The 27,370-nt window shown below is 33.3% G+C and overlaps 1 protein-coding gene and 2 long non-coding RNA genes across 6 annotated transcripts in view; 1 reads left to right on the top strand and 2 right to left on the bottom strand.

The window, feature by feature from the left end:
• The window catches only part of LOC138128880 (ATP-dependent translocase ABCB1-like), a 79,966-nt gene extending 56,608 nt beyond the window's left edge, over positions 1–23,358 (bottom strand). The window contains exons 1-2 of one of the 3 annotated variants that reach the window (XM_069045101.1): positions 23,032–23,358; positions 555–694 (exon numbers count right to left, since the gene is read on the bottom strand). In XM_069045101.1, coding sequence (XP_068901202.1) covers positions 555–625 — 71 coding nt within the window. In that variant the 5' untranslated portion in view covers positions 626–694; positions 23,032–23,358. The remainder of the gene's footprint in view (positions 1–554; positions 695–23,031) is intronic. The other 2 variants (XM_069045109.1, XM_069045117.1) reach the window with 2 other exon arrangements.
• LOC138128973 (uncharacterized) overlaps positions 1–27,370 on the top strand; it is a 51,655-nt gene that overhangs the window by 3,308 nt on the left and 20,977 nt on the right. The gene's annotated exons all lie outside the window — the stretch shown is intronic.
• On the bottom strand, positions 13,130–14,451 carry LOC138137106 (uncharacterized). The gene is made up of 2 exons (XR_011161557.1): positions 14,220–14,451; positions 13,130–14,171 (listed from the first exon to the last, which is right to left on the bottom strand). It is a non-coding gene; the product is annotated as an uncharacterized lncRNA (long non-coding RNA).

Below are 27,370 nucleotides of genomic sequence, written 5' to 3'. Positions count from 1 at the left end.
CATCTTAATTCCAGCAGCACGTGTCCTTATCGAAAAGCAAGGCAACACTTAAAATGTTTAAATATATTTTTTAAATTATAAATAAACAGTTAAACTGCATTAACAAAAATATCCCTATAACCACACAACTTTTTCGTACATACATACCATGAGATCATTTAAATTTATAATTAAAGCGAGCTATGACTTTAAAGTTATGTTGGCAAAACCGTTGATACATTGATTTGAATTGTCAAAGTGACGCTTCAAAATTGAATACAAAATATGAAACGGCGAGTTAACAGTTGTATCCAACCCGGGTGTTCGATACAACTGTTAACTCGCCGTTTCATATTGTGTATTGAATTTTGAAGCGTCACTTTGACAAATCAAATCAAAGTGTCAACGGTGTTGCCAATCTAATTTTAAAGTCATAGCCTACTTTAATTATAAATTTCCCACAATATTAATAATAAGTATCGATTGTTTTAAATTTATTGTTTTAAATGTAATGTTAGTTCTTTAAGTAAAATTTAATATAAATGTTAAATAAATAAGTCTGAAGATAAACTTACGAATTTAGAGGTATTGTTTCACTAGGATCCAAGGCATTTTCTTGAAGTTGGGCACTGATATCTCTTGTCATTTTGTAAGAGTGGACGTTTCAGAGTCACTTCGTTTTAAACCGGAATCAATTCGACAATAGGACACCAATCTGTGGACACAATATCATTCAACTAAAATGTATTGTATACAGTAATTTGTTAAATTGAAGCAGTTCAATAATAAACCTTGACTTTAAATAAATTGGTATATGTAACTTTATTGTTATAAAAGTAACTGTGATGAATCCGTAATGCAATTTAATTTTCTTTAATAAAAGCATAGTTGTGAATATAAATGACATTCTTTCCTAAACTGGCATAATTTTTTGAAATACCTAATTAAAAAATATGAAATTTATATACGGGGTGATCAAGAAGGACTGTTTAAGTTGGTAATGCTGAATTTTATTTTTAAATGGAACAACTGGAGTAACTTCCGGTTGTTGACGGTTCACACTGACAGCCGCATCAGTGACAAAACTGACAAGTAAATTTGACATTTCAAATTAAATTAAACATGCTGGTGAATCGTTCGAGAGAAGAGTTAATTTATGTTTAGAGCAAAATGGGAGCACTTCGAGAATTTCCTTTAGTTAATTTTTAGATTATTATTCCGAATTCCAACGTTGATTTCTTTTTGCCGTTAATTTTTACTCTCATAACCTACCATTTTGTCGTTATTAATGCTACGTCAGATATCTGTCAAATAAACCCACAAAACATATGCGGTTGCAGTGTTGTAAATAGCCGAATAAAAAAATGTTCTTAATTGTATTGCCAACTTAAACAGTCCTTCTTGATCACCCGGTACTATGTGATGTATGATGTAAATTGTAAATTATAATGGAGAAATACATTTGAATAATATCAATAACACATAATTCAACAAGTACCTAATAGATATTCATGCATTAAGGGAGATATGGACATAAGTCAGCCGAGGGGAAAACATGAATAGTTACCTCCCGTGGTGCATAGAATATTTTATTTTTTAGTGTTTGTACCCAATGTAGTCTAAGTTTATTGTCATAAATGTCATAAAAATTAATTTTGACTGAACTTCAAAATAAACACAATTACATACAATTGTTTTACATTTTAGTTATTGATTTCCAAAGTTTAATTAAAGACTGTTCAGTTTTCAGAAATTCCACCTAAGCACTTGTAACTTTTCAGGATTAATGAATGCAATTTCTCAAAATGACATGTCAGAATAGTAGATTTTAAATTAAAATGAGGTTATTAATACGTCTAGCACCTAATAGTGGAGTAACGAGAGACAAAAATACGGCGTTATTTCGGAACCGGTAGCAAGAGTTCCGATTGTAATAATTTATTTTTTTTTATGTCATGAATACAAACCTTTATAGGTTAAAAATTGACGCTCATAGTGGGAAATACACTCACCGACACAAAAAGCGAATCATTATGATTTCTTTAATAAATAATCTTGAAATTATATTTGTGCTTATTTTTTTTTTTTTATAATAGTTAAATTGGGATATTTTCAAAGATCGGGAGTGCTATGGTCACCATGGCAACCGAATTATTTTGTTTAAATAAATTATTGAAAAGTTTGCGCTACTTCCATGTTGTGTTTTTGTCGGTTGTTTTACGTGTTAAAATTTTTAATTTGACAATACGAGATACTAATTCAAAATACTGTTCAAATTTTGACAATTTTTATAATATAATTTTTTTTCTAAAAAATAGCTTTTATCATTTTTCATTAAAATCTTATTTCCTGTGTTTAATGTTTTGTTTGTCGGATATTCTTTGGCAAAGAATAACTTAAATAGCACCTACCAATACAACATGATACCAGAAAAAAATTCTAAGACAATGAATTACTTAAAATTCAAAGTGAGTAGAACTCTTCAAACGATCATTGTGACGGGTATTGGTAAAAAATATACAAGAGATGCTGAAAGTAAAAATTTATTAAGAGTGTATTATAAAAATTAAATATTTTCCCCGGTTTCATCCTCTTCTATGTCATTTTCATCTAAAAGTGTTGATGGTGGGCAATTACAGTGGCCTATTTTTGAACACGTTGTTTTTCAGGAATGGAAAAACAAAATAATCAAGGCAAGTTGTTGGTACAGTTGGGAGTAAAAAAAACTGACATCAAAATTATGACATTTTCAAAAATTCAATATAATCCATTCTTTATTATCAATGTGACAGTTTATGACAACTGGAACATTTGAAGAATTGATCAGACCTACCTACTACCTTGTCAAAAATAAATTACTCCCTATATTTCGAACTTTTAGAGAAATAACGTTTTTCATGTTGTGTAACTAGAATTTTCAGAAGTAATTTTGAATGCCTAAGGTTGGTTACTATGAATTGAGGGATTAAGTTCAATTAAATATGCCGACAGAAACCAAAATTGATTGTGAAACGAAAAATCATCTATCACTTAGCGAGGCATTAGTCATTAATTTGCAACTGTGACAAGGAATTAGCCACAGCCTTACATTTTTGAGATATCTTTTATCCGCCACCAGAAACCACATAGCCCCCAACCTAACCAAATTTATGGCAACCTAGTATCGAATATCCCTAAATCCTAGAGAGTAATTTATTTTTGACACGATTGTAGCACAGTTATTAACTAAACTGTCACAATCAGTCTAAATAAGTTTAAATGTAGGAAGGGCGGTTTCACACTTATGACTGTTATGTCAAAAATTATGTCTGGTTTTTTTTCCTCTCCTCTGTAAGTGCCTTGAAAGTCCGGAAACTTTTGTTGAAATTCCTCGAAAACTAGAGGTGTTGAATAGAACGATTCGCCGCACCAGAGGAGTATTAGACGCTGAAAGTTGATCAAAAGTCGAAAATTTAAAATTTAATTTCATTAAGTTGAACCATGTAGTGGGGTAATAGATAAAGTATGTTGTCATTTGCCAGTTTATAAAAAAATGCACGATGGCGGACGCCCACACGGACCTTATTGTTTCTCAGGGCTACGTTCTGACCTGCTGCGTTATTGGTTATACGAAGTTTCAGTGTCAATTTTTTCTGTATTTATAAAGTTTTCTGTGATGGACTCGAGTCAGTAAGCGTTTTGATTATTTTTTTAATACCATTAACACAAAGGAACTGCAATTGGAAGTTATAAATAACGTATGTTGTAAAAGTGGTGTGTTTTAAACTAATTTCCAAGCTCTTCCAAGGCCCACTTCTAATTTTTACGTGTACTAACCTCTATACAGAAGTGACTTAAAAAGAAAAAACATCATTTATTTTGAAGATACAAGGCTAACTTGATTTTTTTTAAATGGCATGGGGGGTCAAATTTAATCTTTTTAAAAAGAGTATTTTTTTGTGGTTACATTGCCCAACTATATGAAATTAATTTTAAATTTTCGACTTTTGATCAACTTTGACCGTCCAATACCCCTCTGTGCGCCGTTTCTGAAGTAACACCGCACACTGAAAATTTTTTGCTCTGAAGTGAACATATTGCAATAGCAATTTTAATAGTCAATAATTAATAATGACAATTCTCCATTGTAATGACATCTGATGACATTTGAATTACATTTTTACGTGTTGCCAACTGAAGCGTATTACTCACGGACCTCGATTTTTTTTATTTTTGATCGCATGGTATTACTAAACACTTTTTTCTCAAAAACCATTAAAAATAATTATATATTTTCTTCAAAAAATGCGACTGTAGAAGACAAACTGAACGTGTTTCTATCTGAGCCGGTCAACACCGGGCTACCGAACATCTGCCAATTGTTCTTCTTTTTCCACATACAATTAATTCCAAACAAGTTTCAATAGAACAATATACTCTTCCCAAAGTCATTCTATATTGTTCTCTAGTATTTTTCTTGCGAAAATAACGATTTCTAATTGAAAAATTTCAGTTCTTATAAATAAACAATAAAGTAATGAAACAAACAATGAACGGCAATTTTTAACCTATAAAGGTTTTAATATGTTTTTCTCCCTACCGGTTAGAAATGTAGGCTGTGGATACCTCATTTGAGGTGAGAAAATTCAACTTTCTCGCTAAGGTAAGAAAGTTAATCATGAAATGTTTATGGTAAAACTGTACCAAAATACAAATGTCAAAAGTGTCAAAAGTGAAATAAGTTATTGATAAATGAAAGCCAATTCAATGAAGTAAGTTGGTAGGTCAATCATATAATCTGGAAAATAAACAGATAAGCTAGGTAGGTAGATTACTTTACCCTGTTTATATCAAATTTTCGAACAAACCTCAAATCTTCAAATGCGATGACAAGTTAATTAAACAAATAACACAGCCTACTATTCAATTCTCAAAATTTTCGTTTTAATCACGAATATAACCATCTTTTTTGACTTTTTTCAACAAAGTTGTGCCGGTAGGGAAAAAAATTGTATTCAAACCTTGTTAAGAAAGTGTCCTTGCACTAACTAGTGTGTAGGCACTTACAAACCTCGTCTACGACTCGGTTTATAATCTTTGCCTGCGATCTGCAAGAAACCACTTTCTTACCTTGGTTTGAAATATACTATTTCTCCCTACCGGTTAGAAATGTAGGCTGTGGATACCTCATTTGAGGTGAGAAAATTCAACTTTCTCGCTAAGGTAAGAAAGTTAATCATGAAATGTTTATGGTAAAACTGTACCAAAATACAAATGTCAAAAGTGTCAAAAGTGAAATAAGTTATTGATAAATGAAAGCCAATTCAATGAAGTAAGTTGGTAGGTCAATCATATAATCTGGAAAATAAACAGATACCTAAGCTAGGTAGGTAGATTACTTTACCCTGTTTATATCAAATTTTCGAACAAACCTCAAATCTTCAAATGCGATGACAAGTTAATTAAACAAATAACACAGCCTACTATTCAATTCTCAAAATTTTCGTTTTAATCACGAATATAACCATCTTTTTTGACTTTTTCGCTCTTATCGCCGCTTTTATCGCTCATCGCAGCTCCAACATAAACGTTCCCTTAGGCGAAATAAGTGAGCACGTCAAGAATATCTCCCACCATCACAATCCAGTGCAGCGCGCTCGTATTATAAATAAACGATCCACGGTTCATGCTCGCACTGCTCGCAGCGAAAAAATAGCGGTGCGGCGCTGTAGCAGACTGGTGGGGAGCGCCAACTATTTTCCGCCTAAGGGTACGTTTATGTTGGAGCTTCGATGAGCGATAAGAGCGAACTGCCATTTGCAAACCATGGTACTTCGCTTTTATCGCCGCTGTATTAATAGATTTACAGACAAAACATTCAAGAAGTTTTAAAAATCAGACAAATGAAATAGAGCGAGGTTTTAATTAATAAAAAATAGAAAATAAATAAATAATAGTTATTTAATAAACCAGTTTGTTAATGAAGGAATAATCGAAACTGTTTAAAGCACGAACGAGTGTAGCGAGTGAGTGCCTTTAATAGTTGAGATTATTAATCGCCTTCATTAACAAACGAGTTGATTACAAAATTTTTTCGTTGACCGCAGACTTTCTTTTTGTGACAAAATTTCATCATTTTTAAATTTTTCAACACTTTCTATTCACTTTTCCACGTAAAAATCACGGTTACTAAAAAAACCTAGTTACCTTTGAAAAATATGACATGCGAATTATAACCAAAAAGTTCGGCTTTTGAAAAAGTGAATTCGTAATTGTGCAGTTATAGAGCTATAAAACATAGAAAACCCTGCTGCATTACCTGCTGCAGTGTTGGTAAGTGCAAACAATGCATGTTCGAGGTTGTTTATACATCAAAATATCATTGAAACGTCAAAATCGCAAAAATCGTTTATTAATGAAAAATAGTGTATTAATGAGGTCCATTAATACACTATACTGGGTGCCCCAAAATTTGCGGAATAACGTAGTAGTATGTTGTTAAGTAGTCATTAGGATATCAGGTAAAAATGTTTTAAAAAACCAATCGTCTTTTTTGTAGAAGATATGGACCTATTCGTTACACTAAATGTGGCAACATTTAATAGTACCGAGCGATCATTTAAAAAATAAATTGAGTTTGCTTTGGAGCCTATGCTATAGCATGGGTTGCCATAGGTAACACGCCTACTCGATTTATTTTTTAATTGATCGCACCGTAGTTTATTTAACGAGTTTGTGTGTAAATCGTTTCACTCGCGTTTTAAAATGGCCCACTCGTGCCAAAAAAGGCCCAATTTACACACGAACGAGTTGAATACAACGTTTTTTTGTTCGACGAGCCCCTTAAAGGCTCCAAATCGCTTAAAACCTTTAAAATTAGCTTGACGTTTCGTTTTGACAAGTTGTGACATTTATCAAAAACTGTTCACACAGGAGAAAATTTTAGAATTCTGACAGTGTCGAACAAAAAAAACCTTTTTTTTTTAATCATTACTATAAAAAATGGTGTCAGGTTTTGAAATCTCGTTAGTATAAGCGTTGTTAGGGTAATAAAGAAAATAAATTATATTTTATCTAATCCCGTGAGATAAATGACACTTATCCCACTCATTTCAGTGGAATAAGGAACTTCATTACCGGACGCATTTCATTACTCCACTCAGTGGGATAAGTGAGCTTCATTACTCCACTCAGTGGGATAAGTAAGTCATTATTCCACTGAGTGGTGTAATGAAACTGGCGAAAATAAATAAGATTTACCTTTTTTTTTTAATTCGGGGCGGTCTTAGATAAAATTTTGTACATAACACGTGGGCTAAAGCATATTACAGGAAACTCGTGTGATTACAGATGAACTCGGGCTAACGCCCTCGTCATCTGCAATCTTCACACTCGAATCCTGTAATATTGCTTTTATCCCACTAATTGTGTAAATAACTATTAAAATCTCGGTAGTATTATTTATGTTATGCATTATGTTGTGGTTTTTTTAAAATCACAATCGAAGATTATTTTAAAGAAAGAAAGAAAAACCATTTAAAGGGCGGCATTTCGAAGACTTGCATCATACTGGGAAAATCTACCGCACGGCCCTGGGAAATGTCAATTCCTAATGCAAGTTGTCGGCAACTAACCTGCGGTTCTTCGTCAACAGGACAGGACAGGATCCCTTAAATGCTGGACAGCATTCACAAAGGTACCTATTGTACGTAGACAGGGACTTGGCGACCGGGAAATCTCTTCAGGTATTTTTTTTTTATACCTAAGTACCTACATACAAACGCCTGGTTGCATTTGATAAAGCTTCCCAGTAGATGAGCACCATGTCTGTTAACTCCGGATTAGTGTACTTCACCATTTTTAACGATAATTACGGGAAATTCACTTTCTAATAAATTGTAAACACGGCCGCATACAGGTGAAGGACGTGACTAAATTGTGTCGGTAAGTTTTTACAAGACCTGTCCGCCTGTGTTTTTGCCGTATTTACTTTTTTTGCGTTTTTCGTACGAAACCGTTGTTCTTTCACCGTCCCATCCATAAACGACTCGATGACACGGAATACGGTGAAAATAAATTCGAACATAAATTTGAGTTTTCGAAAAATGGTAAATAGAAAAGTAATTTGTTTTGATGAGTTCTATCACCGTTTAAATTCTCTTAACGCATTTCAATAACACGCTGTATAGTTATACACTGCTTACTTTTTGGTTACTTGTATTTAAGTCTTTGTTAAATAAACAGAGAATATACACTGCCCCAAAAAAGTTAAGGATATTCTCGATATGTGAATGATAACGCTTGTCTGCACAGGATACGATTGGTTTTGGAAACCTTAGATTTGCAGGAATTGCAGGAAATTCAATATTTTCAGCTACCTGCACGATCTCCGGACTTCAACCCCATTGAACCCGCCTGAGACCTTGAAAACACTCGCAGAATATTTGCCTTATCCAGACAATATTCGGGAATTGAGTGACTTGTTCCCTGTTTTGTGGCAACAGATCCCCCAAGAAGAGACTTACAACTTAATTCGTCGTATTAGAGAAGTTATACGGGTACGAGGACAAAATACCGATTATTTGAAATTAAAACAAAAATTATTTTAGGTATTTAAATTTTATTTAAACAAAGGTTTTACATTATTTTAGTTTCATTCTGTATTGATTTGGCTGAAAATGAATGGAATTACACATGTGTATCGATTATGATCCCTGTTTTTTCTTTCTTGTTCACAAACAGCAATATCCTTAACTTTTTTGGGGCAGTGTATTAAACCCCACATAACTAAATTTGCATGGACACAACTTTTTAGTCCAGTCAATATGTATAAACATAAAAAAGGGTCCGACCTTGCAAAAGGTCATGTAGTTCTGATTTTTTAATATGTTGTTTGGATATCAGCCAAGAGTAAAACACCAAATTTGCAACTTCGAAAGACTTGTGCGCGCTGCGTGGTAGTCAAAAAACAGCAAAATTTTTGCACTATTTTCAGTTTTTGCTCAATATCTCCTAAGATATGAGTCTCACAGAAAAAGTTGAAGTTACCTTTTTTAAACTACATTCAATTCGCTACAGTTTGAGGCTCAAGCGAACTTTGTGCATGCAGCAGTTTCCGAGATAGAGCTCTTCAAAAATTGGGTATTTTTTCCAAGAAGTGAAATTTTTTTGTTTACGTCTCTTATTTTATTAAATATCGTCAAAAATACTCGCCCCATTAGAAAAGTCATGGGCAATGAACTTGAAGTGTATTTATTTAGCTTTAAATTGAGATCTGACAGGCAGCTGCAGGTCCAATACTTCTCTCAAAAGTGGCATTTAACCGAAAACCTCGAAAGATGGAATTTTCGGTTATATGCCACTTTTTAGAGAAGCATTGGACCTGCAGCTGCCCATCAGATCTCAGTTTAAAGCTAAATAAATACGCTTAAAGTAAATTGCCCTTGACTTTTCTCATGGGGCGAGTATTTTTGACGATATTTAATAAAAAAAGAGAAATAAACAAAAAAATTTTCACTTCTTGGAAAAAATACCCAATTTTTGAAGAGCTGTATCTCGGAAACTGCTAGACGCACAAAGTTTGCTTAGGCCTCGAACTAAAGTGAATTTAATCTAGTTTAAAAAAGATAACTTCAACTTTTTCTGTTAGACTCATATCTTAAGAGATATTGAGCAAAAACTGAAAATAGGGCGAAAATTTTGCTGTTCTTCGGCTACCACGCAGCGCGCACAAGTCTTTCGAAGTTGCAAATTTGGTTTTTTACTCTTGGCTGAGGTCCAAAGAACATATTATAAAATCAGAACTACATGACCTTTTGCAAGGTTGAATGTTTATATTGACTGGACTATTTAGTTGATTTCCTTTAAGGAATGCTAAATATTTGTTTGAATCTTTTAGAAATTATGAAATAGAATAAAACGTTGTATGTACCACGGACATAATTGTCGATTATGGCCTTAATACATAAATAACTCTAATATTCAGCATCCACTCATGATAAATGATCTTGAATATTGGTATTTAATCATTTTTGTTTACCTATTTCTAGATACAATTTCTTTTCAACATTTACAGATACTTACCTACCTATCGAAAATATTTTTCAGGAATTTTTGAATTAATTCTGAGAAATATTAACGCAATTTTGTTTAATTTTCTAGAAGTTGTCAACAAATTAAATTGGGTATAGAATATATTTTTTTTGCTCTCGTTTTTACAAATAATGTAGGTAATCTTGTAGTTTCAAATCGTCCAAGTTCATTTCATTTCGGCGTGTTGATAGTAGCACAGCGTAAGCAACAATTACTGTTTGAGTTGGCAATAAAAAAAATTTTTCACTACTACTAATAAAGTCTAGCGTTATCGGTTGTTACAGAACACTGAGAAGTTTCGTTTTTCTACGTTGGCTCAGTGACAGGTAAATAATTTTTCATTATTAACCAGTGGTGAATAATGGAACAACCGTCACCTAGCAACGAAAGATTGTCGTCTATTTCATTGGTTAACGTAGACGATTTTCATACCAACTGTCAAGAAGTGACAACTCGGACCCGTCGCATCCCACAAAATAATTTGATTAATAATTATTATCAGAAAGGGTTTTAACGTATCTAGTAGTGAAAAAAATAGTATATAAACCACGGTGGAGAAGTCCCTTATAGCCTTCGCGCCTTACAACCCTCGGCGCGCCTCGGGCTCTAATCTTGGCGCTCTGGCTATAAGCATGAACTTCTCCACCTTGGTCTATAATATACTATTACTTGAAACTGGCAAGACTCAAGACTGTGAATTGTACCTATTTTCGTTTGTTTCATTATCATTATTGATAACTGACATTAATTTCAAATTTAAACGTTTGGTTTTTGTAATCTTTTATTGATAACTGGAGTCATTTGGAGCAGTACCTTTAAATAAAACGCCTTTTCCTCGCTCTAACTTGCTTGTTTTAAAAAACACATAACCTAATTTTCGGCGATCTATCGCCACTTCCGGTTATATGACAAATCTAGCCAACAGGGACGTTAAAAAGTCACCGTAGTTTTATTGCCAACTCAAACAGTAATTGTTGCTCACCCGGTATAATTTTAAAGGAGCACTGTAACCTTGTAAAATAGCAATTTTTTAAATGCAGGTCGCATTAGAAAATTTGCTATTTTACAAGGTTACAGTGCGTGAAGATGAGATCCCTAGACATAACGATTATTTGCGTTCTAGGTAACGAACTTTGTCAAGGTGTATCCGCTGACAATAAAATAATCATGGGTGTTTAGCGTATTCGCGAAATGGGTGTCCTTGACGTATCTATACACATACAGCTATTATTATTCAAGATAATTTAAACTTACTTTATTCAATAGTGTCACACTTCATATGGCACATTACCAAACTGTCCACAGCTTAAAATAAAAAATGATAGTATTTGTATAATTAGTTTGTCTGAAACATGATTAGAAAACAGCTTTGCGTGCAATGAATTTTTTCCAGGTGAATAATTTGTAGTAGGACATGACAGAAATTCAAAATTAACGAATCTATCGAAAGGAAGGGATGTTTTTATTCTTCGGAAAAAGTATAAATGTGTTTCGATCAAGATTTCTATTTTTGATACTTTACCATTACCAATGTTTGCAATAATTAACATTTTCTCCGTATTGCCTGTTTTTTATTGTTTCAGTCTTTAAATGCTAACAGAAATAAATAGGTATGTATTAATCGAAACGCTGAAAATGGAATTTTATGTGCTGCGGCTGGTAGATTGGCTGCCGAACGCAATGAGACAGATAAACCACCCAAAGCACATAAAACCATTTTTGCTCCAAATAACATACAGATGATCACAAAAAAACGCCCCAGCTTATATCTTTCTTATTTGACATCCGATTTCAACGAGCAATACATCAAATTAAAGGGTTTAAAAAGTACTATAAACTGGATATAAAATGTTGCCCTTAGCAACCCTCCCTGCTAAGGGTCAAGGGTCAACTTTATTTTTTTAATGGCAACATACAATTTTTTTGGTACAGTTAGATTCATTATGTTTTTCTGAGTTCAAAAATATACCACACCCTGAATATTTAAATGTCATTTTAGTTTCTAATTCTAGTAGGGATAAGTAGAACTTTATTCGTAACAGGCCACGAATTACTTATGCAGACATTTTTGTAGTCATGGAAACAATATTTATTAAGTAATACAAACAATAAAAATAAAAAAACACATATGCGGTTTAAAATCGATCATCGATAAATGTAGGATTTGCGGAACTGAAGAGGAAACCATTGAACAACACATCATTTCTTCTTGCACCGTTTTGGCTCAAAGCGAATATAAAAACGTCATGATATATTCGCAAAAATTATACACATGCAGTTAAATTCAACTTATTAAAGGATACACAACCACATTATAGTTATAAACCAGAAAGTTGTTTGGAAAATGACAATTACAAATTATATTTTGATCGTACAGTTTTAACAGACATTCATATTCAGCATAACAAACCAGACATTATTATTTTAAATAAACAACAAAAGCAAGCATATCTTTTAGATATAGCTGTTCCAAATTCACACAATATAACACAGACATATAATACAAAAATTAATAAATATTTAGAACTCTCCGTTGCTATGAGAAATCTTTGGTGTTTAGAAAAAATTTCGATTTTACCATTTATAATTTCAGCAACGCAATCTCTTTTTAAAAATTTAAAAATTTTGGACTTAGAGAACACATTGGTGGTTGAAATTCAAAAAGGTATATTATTATACTCATGTCATATCGTGAGGAAATTCCTTAACATTGACACAGAACATAAAACACAAAAAAATCAAAATGTGGAGGCGAGACGCCGGTAATTATGTTGATAAGCACTGCACTATTACTTGATAGTATTATCCGTAATAGTGTATGTACTCCGGCAAAATTGCCGTGCCACCGGATGGAGGTGGGATACGACACAATAATTTTTTTTCAACTGATCTGTTCAAATTGAGCAACATTTTGTTCGAGACACTTCGCCTGGCATTCAGAAGGCTTTCAGGTGCAAGTAGTAATTTCTATTATTTCCGAAATATGCTTGCAACATATCCACAATTTCATTGTTGTTCATTTTATTTCACAACACGAAATTGGAGAAAAAAAATTAAACAAAAATTACGACAAATAAAGTTTATTTTCAAAATAAATGTTTATTTTTTTGTGTTTCCATGGCTACAAGAATATCTTAAATAATTCATGGCCTGTTACGAATAAATTTCTATCTATGTACTTATTCCTAATGATTTGTAATTGAATTTTATTTATTTCTTATGTTAGAATAACATTTAAATATACAGGGTGTGCTATATTTTTTAACTTAGAAAAACATAATGAATCTAACTGTACCAAAAAAATTATATGTTTACCCTTGACCCTTGTAAGATAGGGTTGCTAAGGGCAACATTTTATATCCAGTTTATAGTACTTTTTGAACCCATTAATTTGATGTATCGCGCCGTTGAAATCGGATTTCAAATAAGAAATATATACGCTGGGGCGTTTTTTTCTGATCACTCTGTATATGTACTATTTTTTCTTTAAACCTTCATAACAAATTATTTAAGAAATGTTACAAGATTGGGTAGACTGATAAATTAATATAAACTCCATCCATTTTCAATATACATTACTGTTAGGGAATTTTCTTTTTTTGTATTGCAATGAAAGTGTTTTATTTTTTTTTAAATTCAACATTCAAAGCGGACGTTTTGAATTTGTCAAAAAATTTGACACTATCACATTATAATTATGGAGGCCACAGGCAGGGTTATAAAGAGAAAATGCCTCACTTTGGGACTTTGGAGACAAAACAAAGTGTTGACCGGTGTTTTAAAAATATTTGGGAAGTAAATGGTTTAAATTTAGGGAGGATGCCAGTTTACCGAGTGGTTGGCGAAATTTTTGCCGTAAGTTGATAAATCCACTTTTAATTTAAAATGTTAGCTTCAATCTCCTACAGATATCTGAAGGAACAATACGGAGTAATTTCTGTATCGGGGGCACAGGCACAGAATGGAAACGACGCATGATGGCACAGTGAAAAAATATTTGCGCCATTGTGCGCTTTTTTTAATTACAAGACCGTCGGCCTTCAGGCTTGACTTGAGAGGGTTTGCTCCTGAGCACTATTCATTTTGAATGTAGGTATCATGCTTCCACTCTGTGTCCTGCTCTGAAATCTTTTCGTTAAAATCTGTTTATGTTTATAAGGTACACCTACTTGCTGGTTTCAATGCCGGTATTTAATATTAACCTGTAGATACCATATTATTTATTTAAGTAAAATATTCAAAACTAGTTTACTTTGCTTGATTGCGGGACTCGATTAGAGATTTGTCAAAAATGACAATAACCGCACATCATAACCTCTTTAAAATACACATAACCTGAATTATTATCGGTGACATTGCATTTACAGTAGAAAAAAGTTGTATCCTATTACACCACAAAAGTTACTAAAATCACTAGGTTTAGTTGTGTATATTGAAAATGGATGGAGTTTAAGATAATTCATATCCCACCTCCACCCGGCGGCACGGCAATTTTGCCGGAGTACATACACTATTACGGATATTACTATCAAGTAATAGTGCAGTGCTTATCAACATAATTACCGGCGTCTCGCCTCCGCATTTTGACTTTGTTGTGTATTATGTTCTGTGTCAATGTTAAGGAATTTCCTCACGATATGACATGATACTCATACACATTGGTGGTTGAAATTCAAAAAGGTATATTATTATACAATAATATACCTTTTTGAATTTCAACCACCAATGTGTTCTCAAAATTTTTAAATTTTTAAAAAGTGATTGCGGTACTATTCCTGTTGCTGAAATTATAAATGGTAAAATCGAAATTTTTTCTAAACACCAAAGATTTCTCATAGCAACGGAGAGCTCTAAATATTTATTAATTTTTGTATTATATGTCTGTGTTATATTGTGTGAATTTGGAACAGCTATATCTAAAAGATATGCTTGCTTTTGTTGTTTATTATCGCTGTGATAGCCGTGCAACTAAGGACTTTATGCGTTTTCATTGGATCATTCATGATCACGTGATACATGAATTATATTTTTTTTTTATAATTCAAAGAACTTAACTTTTTTTTATTGTCAAGTAGCTATTTTGACGTAACGTTGGTTACCTGATTGATTAGGTACATATGTACTTGCATTGATCTGTGTTTTTTAAAACTGAACATAGGGACTAGGTATGGACTACGTGCAGAGTTAAAAAAAATGTCCCGATAGAATGTTTTTAAATGTTGCCACATTTACTGTAACAAATAGGTCCATATCTTCTACAAAAAAGCAGATTTATTTTTTTAAACATTTTTACCTGATGTTTAATTGACTACCAACTTAACAACGTACTACTAAGCAGTTCCGCGAATTTTGGGGCACCCAGTATGTGTATTGTTGTCAATTTTTTTATAATGTTTTAAAAATTAATTACTAATTAGATAGGTACTACCGATGTATCATTGTCATTGCATTTTCAATTTCGTCGGGCTCATTATCACTCGTGAAATACCCTGTATAAACAATTTGTTATAAACAGTTTCACAGTACCTAATTGTTTCTAGCATATGATATTCTCTATATTTTTAAAGCGTATTTGGTTGTTTGGATGAAAATTTAAGAAAAGTTTTAATACATACCTAGTTATTTTCATATCCAGTGCGTGAAGAGAGTGTTTTTTGTGCATGAAAAGGTCTTTTTTTGTGCGACACTGTCAGAATTTGAGAATTTTCTCCTGTGTGAGCGGATTTTGATAAATGTCACAACTTGTCAAAACGAAACGTCAAGCTAATTTTAAAGATTTTAAGCGATTTGGAGCCTTTAAGGGGCTCGTCGAACAAAAAAAAAACATTGTATTCAACTCGTTCTTGTGTAAATTGGACTTTTTTTGGCACTCGTGGGCCTTTAAAACGCTCGTTTCACTCGTTTTGCAAAGCGTTACTATAACTAGTAGAAACAACGCTGTGAACAAAATCCGAAATAATTATCCATCTGTCAACCCGTTTTAATTTGGATAGATTTTGTAAGTACGTTTTGCAATAATGTACAAGTTTGTTGATTAAACGTAAACCTTATTTATGCACTCCAGCTTTCAATATCTCACATTCAGACACCAATTTTTTGAGGTACGAATTTCAAATGATGTAGTTTACTTCACAGCCGCTCATCAGCGGAGATAATAACTTCACGGACGCTCCTCAGCGGAGATAATAACTTCACGGACGCTGGTCAGCTCCTTGAATGCCATGACAATGCAGTGACACTTTAACATTATCAATGCAGCAGTATAATGTCATAATTTACGGACGTTTGAAGAAAAAATTAATTTCTTACTTGAATAGGTAAATTATTTTCTAATGTACAGTGGCGGCCATTAATTTGGAAACACCGGCCTAATCTAGTTTACTGGATATTTCTAATATTTGATAGTGTAAGCGTTATGTCATGAACTCATGTCACCCGTGTCATCGTTGAGCGCATTCAACAGACTGTCGCAGCCAAAATTGATACGTCAATAACATTGTCAAAGTGACAAACAATTTACAATAGAAAAATCTTGCTGTTTCCAAATTAATGGCCGCTACTGTATGTAGTTCTTACCAAGATCAGCATGGCGTGATAATGACCGTAAAAAAATCGATTGATTTATTTCTTTTCATCGCTCTAACCAGGCCAATTAAATTTTTCTAACCGATTAAAATATTATATTTATGAAATTCTACTCACTATTTATAACGTGTGTTCCAAAAAATTTGTGGTAAATTAGCCTGGTGCTTGTTTTTGTTTTCGCTAACGTATGGCGTAACTTCATTTGCCTTCTAATATTTCGTGAAACAGTGGATGTGGACGACCATCAATACGAATTTCAGAAATCGTTAAAACAGTTAGGATCAATATAAAATTAATCGAAACCATTTGTCATTTAACACAACACACAAAGACATGATCAAAATGAAGTTATAGGTATATTGAAGGATTTGTCAACTAAAAAGAGACCTACGTTTGGAAAAGAGACACAAACTCACTTCAAAATTTTAAACCATACCCTAAATTTTTAATAACGCATTATGAAAGAGGATATCTTATTTTTTTTAGTATGTTGGTGTACAAAAAGGGACAGGTTACAAAGGAAAGTGTTTCAGGTAAGTATGTATTTGATTTTGTAATTTTAAAAATCAAATATTTTTTTGTATAATTGATTCAAAAAATTGAAATTCACGCATAGTTATCTGTGCCTGAAGTGGGTCATTTTCTGACGTGTATTTTTTTTTGCATTGTTAGTAAGATCGAAACCATAGAAACCATACAAAACAGTGTGTGAAATGCAATTTCACGCATACGACTATTTCTGTTTTTCATTTCACGCACTGTTTTTTATTAGTTACCTAGCAACATGGTCACTGCATTGAAACTTCAGAGTTCCTTCAAAAATTTGAATTTTTAATTTCAATTTTTTGAATCAATTATAGAAAAAATATTGTTTATATTTCGTGCGCGAAGATGTTTTTGTGCATTCAAAGGCTTATACTGCCTCGACCTTCGTCTCGGCGTAAAAGACCTTTTCATGTACAAAAAAGACTCTCTTCGTGCACTTAATATAAAAATAACTATTATGGATTAGAGTAATGAAAACAAATGATTATTCAAAGCCTAAATAAGGTAGAAAAAGGATTAATTATGTGCCTAAAAATATTAAATAACAAACAAAAAATAAGATTTTTAATTAGGTAATAAAATAAAATGTCATAACTTTAATCACATTAAATGTTCAGAATGGGCACCGCATATTATTTAAAGGATGCTAGAACAGTTTCTCAAACTCATTTTGAAATTCTAGAAAATTTTCTGAAAGCAAAGTGTAGGTTAAGGTCACAAACGTATTTTGGCGTGAGATCAGAAATGGTGTAGTCCAATTTTTAGCCTTTTTCGATAACGTCATTATCTAGTAACTTTACGTATGTTTGAGCTAGGATCAGAAACAAATTTGAATTGATCATAAATAACTATATTTCAAATTTGTTGACAAGTGCTCCGAAAGGTTATGTTTGTAATCAATGTAATAAGTGAAAGAAATTGAAAAAGCATAAAATAAACTCAAAGTAACCAACAATAAATAAACTTTCTTTTTTTTCTCTGTTTCTGTCGTTTTAATAAAGAGAAAGCGAGGAAGGAAATCCTGACGTCGCCTCAAAAGAGTAAAAATTGGACTATAATTATCGATAATTTAGTATATGGGGTGTGTCAAAAGGTCGGACACCAAAGAAGGTATGTACGGTTGGTGGACAAAAAAAACTGGGACACGCAAAATTTCTTACGTTTGTATCAAGCTTTAATTGTCAAAATGAAGTCAAAATAAAACTGACTTTTACAAACACTGTTGACAGTTATCTTGTCAGATATAATGCCAAATCTAACAGAATTACAAAACCACGTAATTAGACAACGCCTTGGGGAGGGTATTACCATAAGAGCAATTGCTAACGAGCTAAACGTTAGCAAAAACACTGTTTTGCTCGTCAAACAAAAACTTAAAAACTTTTGGTAACATTGTAAGAAGACCAGGCTCTGGCCGTCCAAAAGTTACCACAGATAATAAAGATTTTGATATGATAAACTTTTTTCGTTTACATCCATTTCAAACCGCCATCAGAGCTCGACAGGAGACGAATTTTCCTGCTTTTTTAAAAACAACAAGAAGAAGAATAAAGAAATCTGAATTAAATAATAAATGTGCAGCAAAAAAAAAAATTTTAACTGCACAGAATAAACAACAAAGAGTTATGCTTGCTTAAGAATAATTATATTCATCAAAATATATGGGATGCGGTAGTCTTTTCTGATAAAATGACATTCCAATTCTTCTAACACTGGACGGCTCCGCGTATATAGAGCTGTAGGGACAAGATATAATGAAGAATAAGTTCACGCCACCAATCGAAGTGAACGATTTGTAGTCAATGTATGGGGATGCATCAGCATTAGGGGCCCAGGAGTTTGTGCAAATGTGGAGGAGAGGCTAAGAGCACCGGTTTATGTTAGAATTCTGAGGGAGATAATGCTTCCCTCAGTAACACATGTGTTTGGTGAACGAAATTTTATATTTCAAGACGATAACTGTCATGTCCATAGAGCCAGGGTTGTTAGAGAGTTCTTGGATGAGCAAGGGGTGCTGTACTTTACCGTGGCCTTCCAAGTCACCCGACTTAAATCCAATAGAAAGTATTTGGGGGCGTATGACCTCAATTATGTATAAAAATGAGTTTCGTCCAAATACTGTCGAACAGATGGTCATTGATAAATAATGGTGCAATGACGAAGTATTTGGTTTAGGTTTTTTGTTCGTTAACAACTTGTTTTAAACAAATATGCAATATATAAGTATTCAACTTATCTTTACCTACGTGTTTTTATAAATTGTGTGGATTTAAAAAAGGAATTGAAAACGGATGAAATCTAAAATTCGATTTGATGTTTGTAAGTGTCACACGTGGCATTTTTGTCTTATGTCATCATATCATAGTTAACCTATTTGTTCGCAAGCCTGAATTAAACGGTGCAAATTTGCCAAATTTCGATTTGAATAGTTGTCATTTTTGTCCCAGTTTTTTTTTGTCCACCAACCGTACAGTGGGTAGCACGGAATTTCGCACACCAATTTGTATGTCATTAAAAAAAACTATCTAGTCTAAGCTTTATTGTCATTATAATCAATCATGATATATGTGATCATGACTGATGTTTCACCTAAACTGGGACGAAACTGTCGCCAGTATCGCATTTTAATAAAATTATGCCAGTGAAATGACCAATGTGTGCGAAATTCCGTGCTCGCCACTGTACATAATTTAGGGTAATCATGGACCATGTAGACATTTTTTTTGTTTGCTTTTGGCCTTTTGATAACGCGTAAGAGCTTTTGGAAGTTACAACTAAACTACCTATAAAACTAAATGGTTCTGTTATTAATGTGGGAACATAATTGTATCAACTTTCAAAGGTGCCCTCAACAGATATCCAAAAATTCCTTTCACGAATACGTTTGAAGTCCGTTTCTTTGTCAATGTCAAATATGAGGAAATTTGGTGTGGGGTATAGTTTTCAAATGCGGCAACATTGCTAACATATCATAGGAACAAAAAAAAAAACACCTTTATAAAATAAATGTTAATGGAATTGTGACAGTTTTCAGATTCTTTTCAAAATGAATTTTACCGCAGATGAATATTGTAACATGTATTTAGCGCAGAAAATAACGCGGCATTTAGCTGCACACACATAAGCTGCGTTCGTTTATATCATTTTTATGCTCATTTACGTCAAAATCGTTCGGTTATTGTAAAATGAGCAAATTTATGTAAATCTAAATCGTTCAAATATTGGACGTCAGAGTCATTAGAGGAATCTCGATTTGCTAGGAGTATTTCTACCGAGGATGTTGAGATTTTGGCGCCTGTCACAATAGTAGGGTGACCTGCGTTTGTGCGAAGAGGGGTTACCAAAATTCGGCGATAGTGCGCGTTGGTTTCATAGGCGTCTACAGCTTGACCAGAATAGCTTGGCGTATGAGATGCGCACAAGAGGAAACGAGCGAGTCTCTGTAAGACAAGGATATCGCTATGGTTGTAGGTACGGTACACTCAATGAAGCAAATCTGCTCAAAACAGCCCGGACATGCTGTTCCCTTGAAGCTTGAAGCGCTGATTTTCGCCCGGTTGTACACGATCTAAACACTTCCAGACCCAACAGAAAAGTGCGCTCCGTTAGTGGGAGGGATTTCAGTCCACTGTGTCACTCGCCAAGCTGTTCTGGTCGACCTGTACGTTTTTGCATCTGGAGCCACATTTAGCACAGTTTTTTTCTTTTTTCTTGCAAACCAGACGTCTTTCAAGGACGAGTTTCTTCTTACAGCATTTTTTATTGACGATCAATTTTTTGATATAAATCTTAAGTGATTAAACATTTTGAAAAGGCATGTAAAAAATACGTTTATAAGACTTGGGTTATTGCATTAATGAGATTTTACTCTTCACCGGCTAAAATATCTGCATTTTAAAAGAAACCGAAATATTAGGCTCGAAAGTCTTAGCTGAGGCACCCTGTATACCTAACTAATTATTGAATGATAAGGTATATGTATTTGGGATTTTTTTGTTTTTTTTTTTAATAAATAAGGCCGTAACAGTTTTGTTAGTTTTCTGATATTAAATGTTAATTTATTGTTGACTCAAGTTGTAAAAAACCACTTTGTCTTTGCTACAGCACTTTTATGGCACAGTTAGTCATTTGAAATTACTTTAAAACTGTACTTTTACATTTTAGGGTAGTACAGAGTGGTTTTTTACTTGATCTTGACATTGACAATTGTTTATTAAAAAAAATTTCACTATACCTAATTATAATTCAAAGTCGGAAGTGGATCAATCAATATTTGGACCAATTTGATATTAAATCGCTCTAAAGTTAACTCCATCACAAAAATTTAATTGAAAAAAATTGATCATGCTCAATCATAGAATATTAATTGTAGATGTAGAAATGGTAAGTGTTGGACCACTCTGTATTTTATACCGAGGCGGAAAGTATTCCATTCTTTTCGAGAGCACAATACTTTACCGAGAGGCTTAACTCGAGTAAAGAAATTTGACTTAAGCCATAAATAAACCGAACAAAAACCCTACTTAAAGAAATTTATTGTGATATTGTGCCTGTCAATCATTAGGCGGTCTCGGACAAAAAAATTACCTGGGGTATTACTCAAAATATTTTTCAGAGACCGTCTAGTGATTGACAGGCACAAAATCAAAATTAATTTCTTTAAGTAGGGTCTTTGTTTAGTTTATTTATAGCTTAAGTCAAAATTCCTTACGAAGATAAAAGCACTATAATAACAGCAAAATCTATTTACAAGTTTTGATTTGATGCGATGATGCGAACTTATCTGAACACAGAAAAGAAGGATCAATTGTTTTGAATTAAATGTGTTAGGTATTTGTTAGCAAGCTGTATTTACATTATTTAAAGTAGACACAGAAAATTATTTGTTTAATAATTATTATTAACTATTAGATGTATTTTGTGATAATTTTTAATGAAATGTATTTTGATTTCATTCTGCAATGTAGTAGGGTTACGAAATACAGGTCGTTTGGCACTAAAAAAAAAAGATTGTAATAAGACAAGGAATGCATGGGCAAAAACATGGAACAATAAATGTATTAATCACGGACATACATTTAGAGAATTAAAATATAATTCGGCCGGACCTGTACGGGTTTTCAAGTAAAATTAGTATAAAATTTGCAAACTTTAAAATAAACAATAAGCGACTCCTATACTTGGGTAGGTATCTTAACTTGAATCTAAGATGAATTTCCACAATCCGACAGCCGCTGACGCCAGTGTGACGCTGACCCAGAATTCTAATATAAATGTAGTGCCATTACCAACAATCTATTTTCAATTACTTAACATCACTTACTAACTATCTTTGTAAAGTACTTATTGTAACTTAGAGTAATGATTGCTAGGTACAGTTCAAATGTGAAATAATAATAATTCTGGACAATGTCTGCAAATCTGCAATTATTAAATATGTAATTATAATATCTTGCATAATGCAAAATCATTATTGTTGTGATGTAACTTAACCTATAAAAGAATCTGAAATTTTACAATTACGTGCGGTTACAACTATTACAATGTTCATTCAAAAGTAAAAAATCACTTTATGCCTTCTTTGTCATATTGAGTTGTGTCCGTTTGATCATAACCATTTCGGGTAGGTAATTATTGCGCAAGTGGCTTTGAAAGTTACTAAAATAATTATGAGGTATTCAAAAATAATATCAATATGTATGTGTTTTTTTATGTAATAAAATTATTTATTCCACATATATACGTATGTATATTTTGTATAATAATAATCATTTTTTAATAAAACCTAATTAATGTTGCAACCACTTGTCCTATAGATAAATCTTTAAATACACATTTTTGAGAACTTACTTGTCAGATCATGTAAAATCATGTCTACGAACATACGAGTATATTACTTACTACCACCACACTTCTGTCACACACTCTCTTCTCTGTTTGATCTTCTATTTACCTACTCAGTCTACTCTTGCTTAGACATTGCCGGCGAATTTACTTGTGACGTATAAAACACCACCATCCACTTTTAACTATTTAGTCAAAAAATGCACGCATGCATTAATAATAATTTAATTAAATATTTCGTTTCGTAAATTATGTACACAGAGTCAAGTTATAACAAAAAAATAATTTTTGTGAAACAATGACATAACAATGTGCAGTGTCCTATCGCGTACCCACATATTTAAACGCCATATTCAAGTTACAACAGAAAACTCAGAACTCAGATATCTACACGTACTTATATGCTGAATAATTCTGATTAGTTGTTCGAAAATATTCAATTTATTCATGGATTTATCAATTTGTGCATCATAATTAGCTAAATTGAAAAAAATGTGTATTACAGTTATAATAAAAAAAAATGACAATTTCATTGACATATCTCCGTGCGTTATGCATTTCATAAACTACCTATTGGGCAAACGCAAATTCGCTGTTTTATTGTTTACAGCACAACAAATCCCAACATACATATAGGTATGTACCTACTGTATTTAGTGTTGCCTACAAAAAAAAGTGTGACTCAATCTATCTAATGATAATGAAATAATACGGAATGTACCGTTGAGACCGGAAGTGCATTATTGGGCTCTGTGAATGTTAAAATGCAGAAATATTCTAAATACAACGGTAGTAGAAACTAAAGTTACTAAATAAAAGGGACTTTAGTACAAACTATTCACCCTCTTCAATTATAGTGGAACCAGAAATATAGTGATTTTATGGACTCTGGTCGATAATTTCTTTTACAATTTTGGGGTCACTTTTATTACCAACTTGAAGAGAGTTATAAATCTTCTATGACTGATGTCTGGACAGAAAATCTGGACTTTTTTAATTAAAAAATCCTGAAAAATTTGAGTGGGCAAATTTTATCTTCAGAATCACATTACCATAGCTACGTACTGCAAATGTGCTTAAGCAATTTATAAAACGTTAGACTACACATGAAAACGGTGTAAGTGTTGATAAACTTCTTCTAATAATGTTAGCTCTACAAGAGAGAACATACTTAGTTCAGTGTTACGGTACTGGCGATCTTTGTGATTAACAAACATATCCTAAAACAACAATTTCTCATGTGGCCGTCCGAAAATTAGTTTATTCAGTTGAAGAAAACCTCCAAATGTCACTTAGAAATAGAGCTTTACAAACTGGAATACTATTTATTATTTAATTGGGTTTGCAAACAATAAGCAGACAGACACGGTTTCATAAAAGTAGGCATTAATCCTTGTAATGATCTGAATACATTACTTTTTCCGCCAAATACTTGAACCTGCGAAAACGGTAACACATGTGGTCGTGATCGTCATCGAATCGGAGGAGCCCTACGTTGTGATTTTCTTTTGGCGGAAAAGATTCGGGATGCAAACGATGAGGGTTCCAGTTGGAAGAGTGCCGCAAATAAAACACACATATGAGGGACGCAAAATACCTTTTATTAAAAATGCCTGTAATAACTTTGATGAAAAAAAATTGAAACGAATACAAAAGGACAGAAATTAAGTTTAACGGAGTACTAGAAATTAACTAGTTGAGTACATTACAAAGATAAACGACAAGATGAATGCAGCAACATTTACACAACAGAAAAACGGGTACATGACAGACAAAATGACAGGTTAAAGCTTGCAAAACAAATAAACAAATTAGAATGCAGTTATTACAGACAGGGACGGATGAAAAACCCTCTTCAAAAACCGTATCCCAGGTATTACTCATATTTTACAATTCGATTAATGACAAAACAATTTTTAAATTTGGAATTGTGCGGTCAAGGTACTATGGCGGCCACAAAATTTTGGCCGTCACTTTCTTGACATTCAAGAAAAGTGTAAATAAACCTTTAGGAATCGTAACCCTACTTTCGATTCTTGTCATTTTGACAATCAATTTAAACTGTTTGAAGCTCAGATATTCCAAAAATCCGACATGAATGAACAAAATTAGAGCAATCGTACATAGATAACCTGAGGTAAACGTTCTATATAGTAGAAATGACAAGATAATTTTGAGTTTTGCAATTTACCACCCAAAAAATAACGTTCATAATCAAGACGGTAATCATGATGACAATAAAGTACGGATTACAATTTTTTTTTTAGAATTGACAGACAATGACGGCCAAAATTTTTTGGCCGGCATAGTACGCCAACGGGAGCTTAGAGCTGTAGGTAACAAACTTTCGGCCGCAAGGGAAGAATAATCTGAATCATCTTGAAATCAAGCGACGTTTATAGATATTCGGGGTATTAATGAACGTCAGACTATTTCACCGACCCAGCAAGAGTGACAGAGCGTTTCGGGGTCGTACGAGTAGCATTCCTAGACCGCAGCCTCAAAGACCTAGGTCCGCCGTCCCCAACCAACCGTTTCCGGACAAAACCCCGAAGTCCCTATAACCGTCGACGGAAGCTTCACGAAAACATCCCGACGCCGCTCCCGCAAAGACTAAGGTCCGTCCCCGCTAACGGCTCTAAATAACCGTAGCTTCCACAAAAATTTACTAAACAACCCCACGACTTCCTGATTGTCACCTAGCTCCCACAGGGGCGCACTTACAACATTTTACTTTAACTTTTCCGAAATCTAGCAACAACGCGAAGGAAAAAAAACCGGGTTTAATTCTATCGAACAACGCGTAACATTAAACGATGCGAAAATTCAACACAACAAAGCGCAACATTAAACAATGATCAAATACACAAAACAAAACGCAACATTAAACAAGGATAACATAAGCAAAAACAAACCGTAACATTAAACAATGAGGAAATAAAAGAGAACAAAACGTGAAGTTAAATAACGATAAAATAGAACCACTTTAAATGGCACAAATGTCAGTAAACAACATAAATCACGAATACAATAATCGCTGGTAATGTTAAACAAAAGAAAATGGCGGGTCGAGGGCCGTTAGAAAATGTTAGTGAAGAACAAAAACAAAATGGACGCACGTGGTTCGGACGACGGCTCCGTATTTTCGAAATTACCAGATTGCTAAAAAAAGGAGCCTCCCGGGAGAAAAATAACACTTAAAATTAACAAATGGGCGCTTCTTAAAGAAACAGCATGCAACAAAATGAAATCTACAACATACCCTTACCACGTGGTCCTGGTCCCAAAAACAAAACACAAAAAAAGCAACGAAAGTGGGATAAATTACCCAGGTGAATTAAAAACGTTGAATTCTTCACGGGTACACAAAATAACTACTCGGAACGGTAGTGTAATCGGTTCAGATGTAACTTACAGATTTTTGGAATATTGGATCGCTCTTCGCAAGGTCTGTTCGTTTCGAAAAACCAAACAAAAGTGACCTACCCCCTTCAACCACCCGCGCGAGCCCGTTTCCTCCCCGCTATATTTCCGCTAGTAGTTCCCAGTCCAGCCGCTAGTACCTTCACATTTGGCGCGCTGTTGTGGCGGTACCGGAAACTTAAATTTAAATTTTAAACTGGGTCACTACAATATTATTTATTATCAAACGAAATAAGCAATTTTCTGGATGAGATACCATTAGCAGTGTTGAATAGAGTCGTGTTTCATCAGGACGGCGCCATACCACATAATGCACGCATAAATTTTGTATTTTTAAATCATTTAAATCATTTTGGTGAACGACCAGTGGGTGCTCACGGAGCTATACGATGGCCCGCTAGATCCCCAGATTTGAATCCATTGGATTTCTTTATATTCATTCAAAACTTTCGAGACAATGTTTATTTGACCCCACCAGGTACCCAAAAAGAGTTAAGAAAAAAGTGCGAGTGTGTCAGGAAAAACCCCGACATTTTTTACTGAATGCAAAGGTGGACATTTCTAGAAGGTATCGACAGTGTCTGCAACAGCATTGAGGAAATTTTGAGCAACTAGAATAGATTTTGTATTGTTTACAAATTTGATTACTTGATTTTTGATTTTCAATTTTTTTCATTTAAAATACATTTTTTGTTTTTTCTTTAATGTAAGAATATTCAGAAGAAGATTCTTTATAAGAACGAATAAAAAAATATATAGAGTGTAATTTGAAAAAAAAAAGTTGGCTATCGTCTGTCAAAAAATAGATGTCGAAAAAAATATCGAATAGGATAATAATGAAGTGTTTTTCGAACTATTTCATTTGATGTATCATTTATTCAAATCGGATAAAGAATAAGTAAGTTACAGCGCCAAAGGTTTT

Source organism: Tenebrio molitor, chromosome 1, assembly GCF_963966145.1.
Source record: "Tenebrio molitor chromosome 1, icTenMoli1.1, whole genome shotgun sequence".
In the NCBI taxonomy this organism is placed as follows: Eukaryota; Metazoa; Arthropoda; class Insecta; order Coleoptera; family Tenebrionidae; genus Tenebrio; species Tenebrio molitor.
The sequence above is the reverse complement of the archived record's forward strand: the minus strand, read 5'-3'. Positions and strand labels throughout refer to the sequence as shown.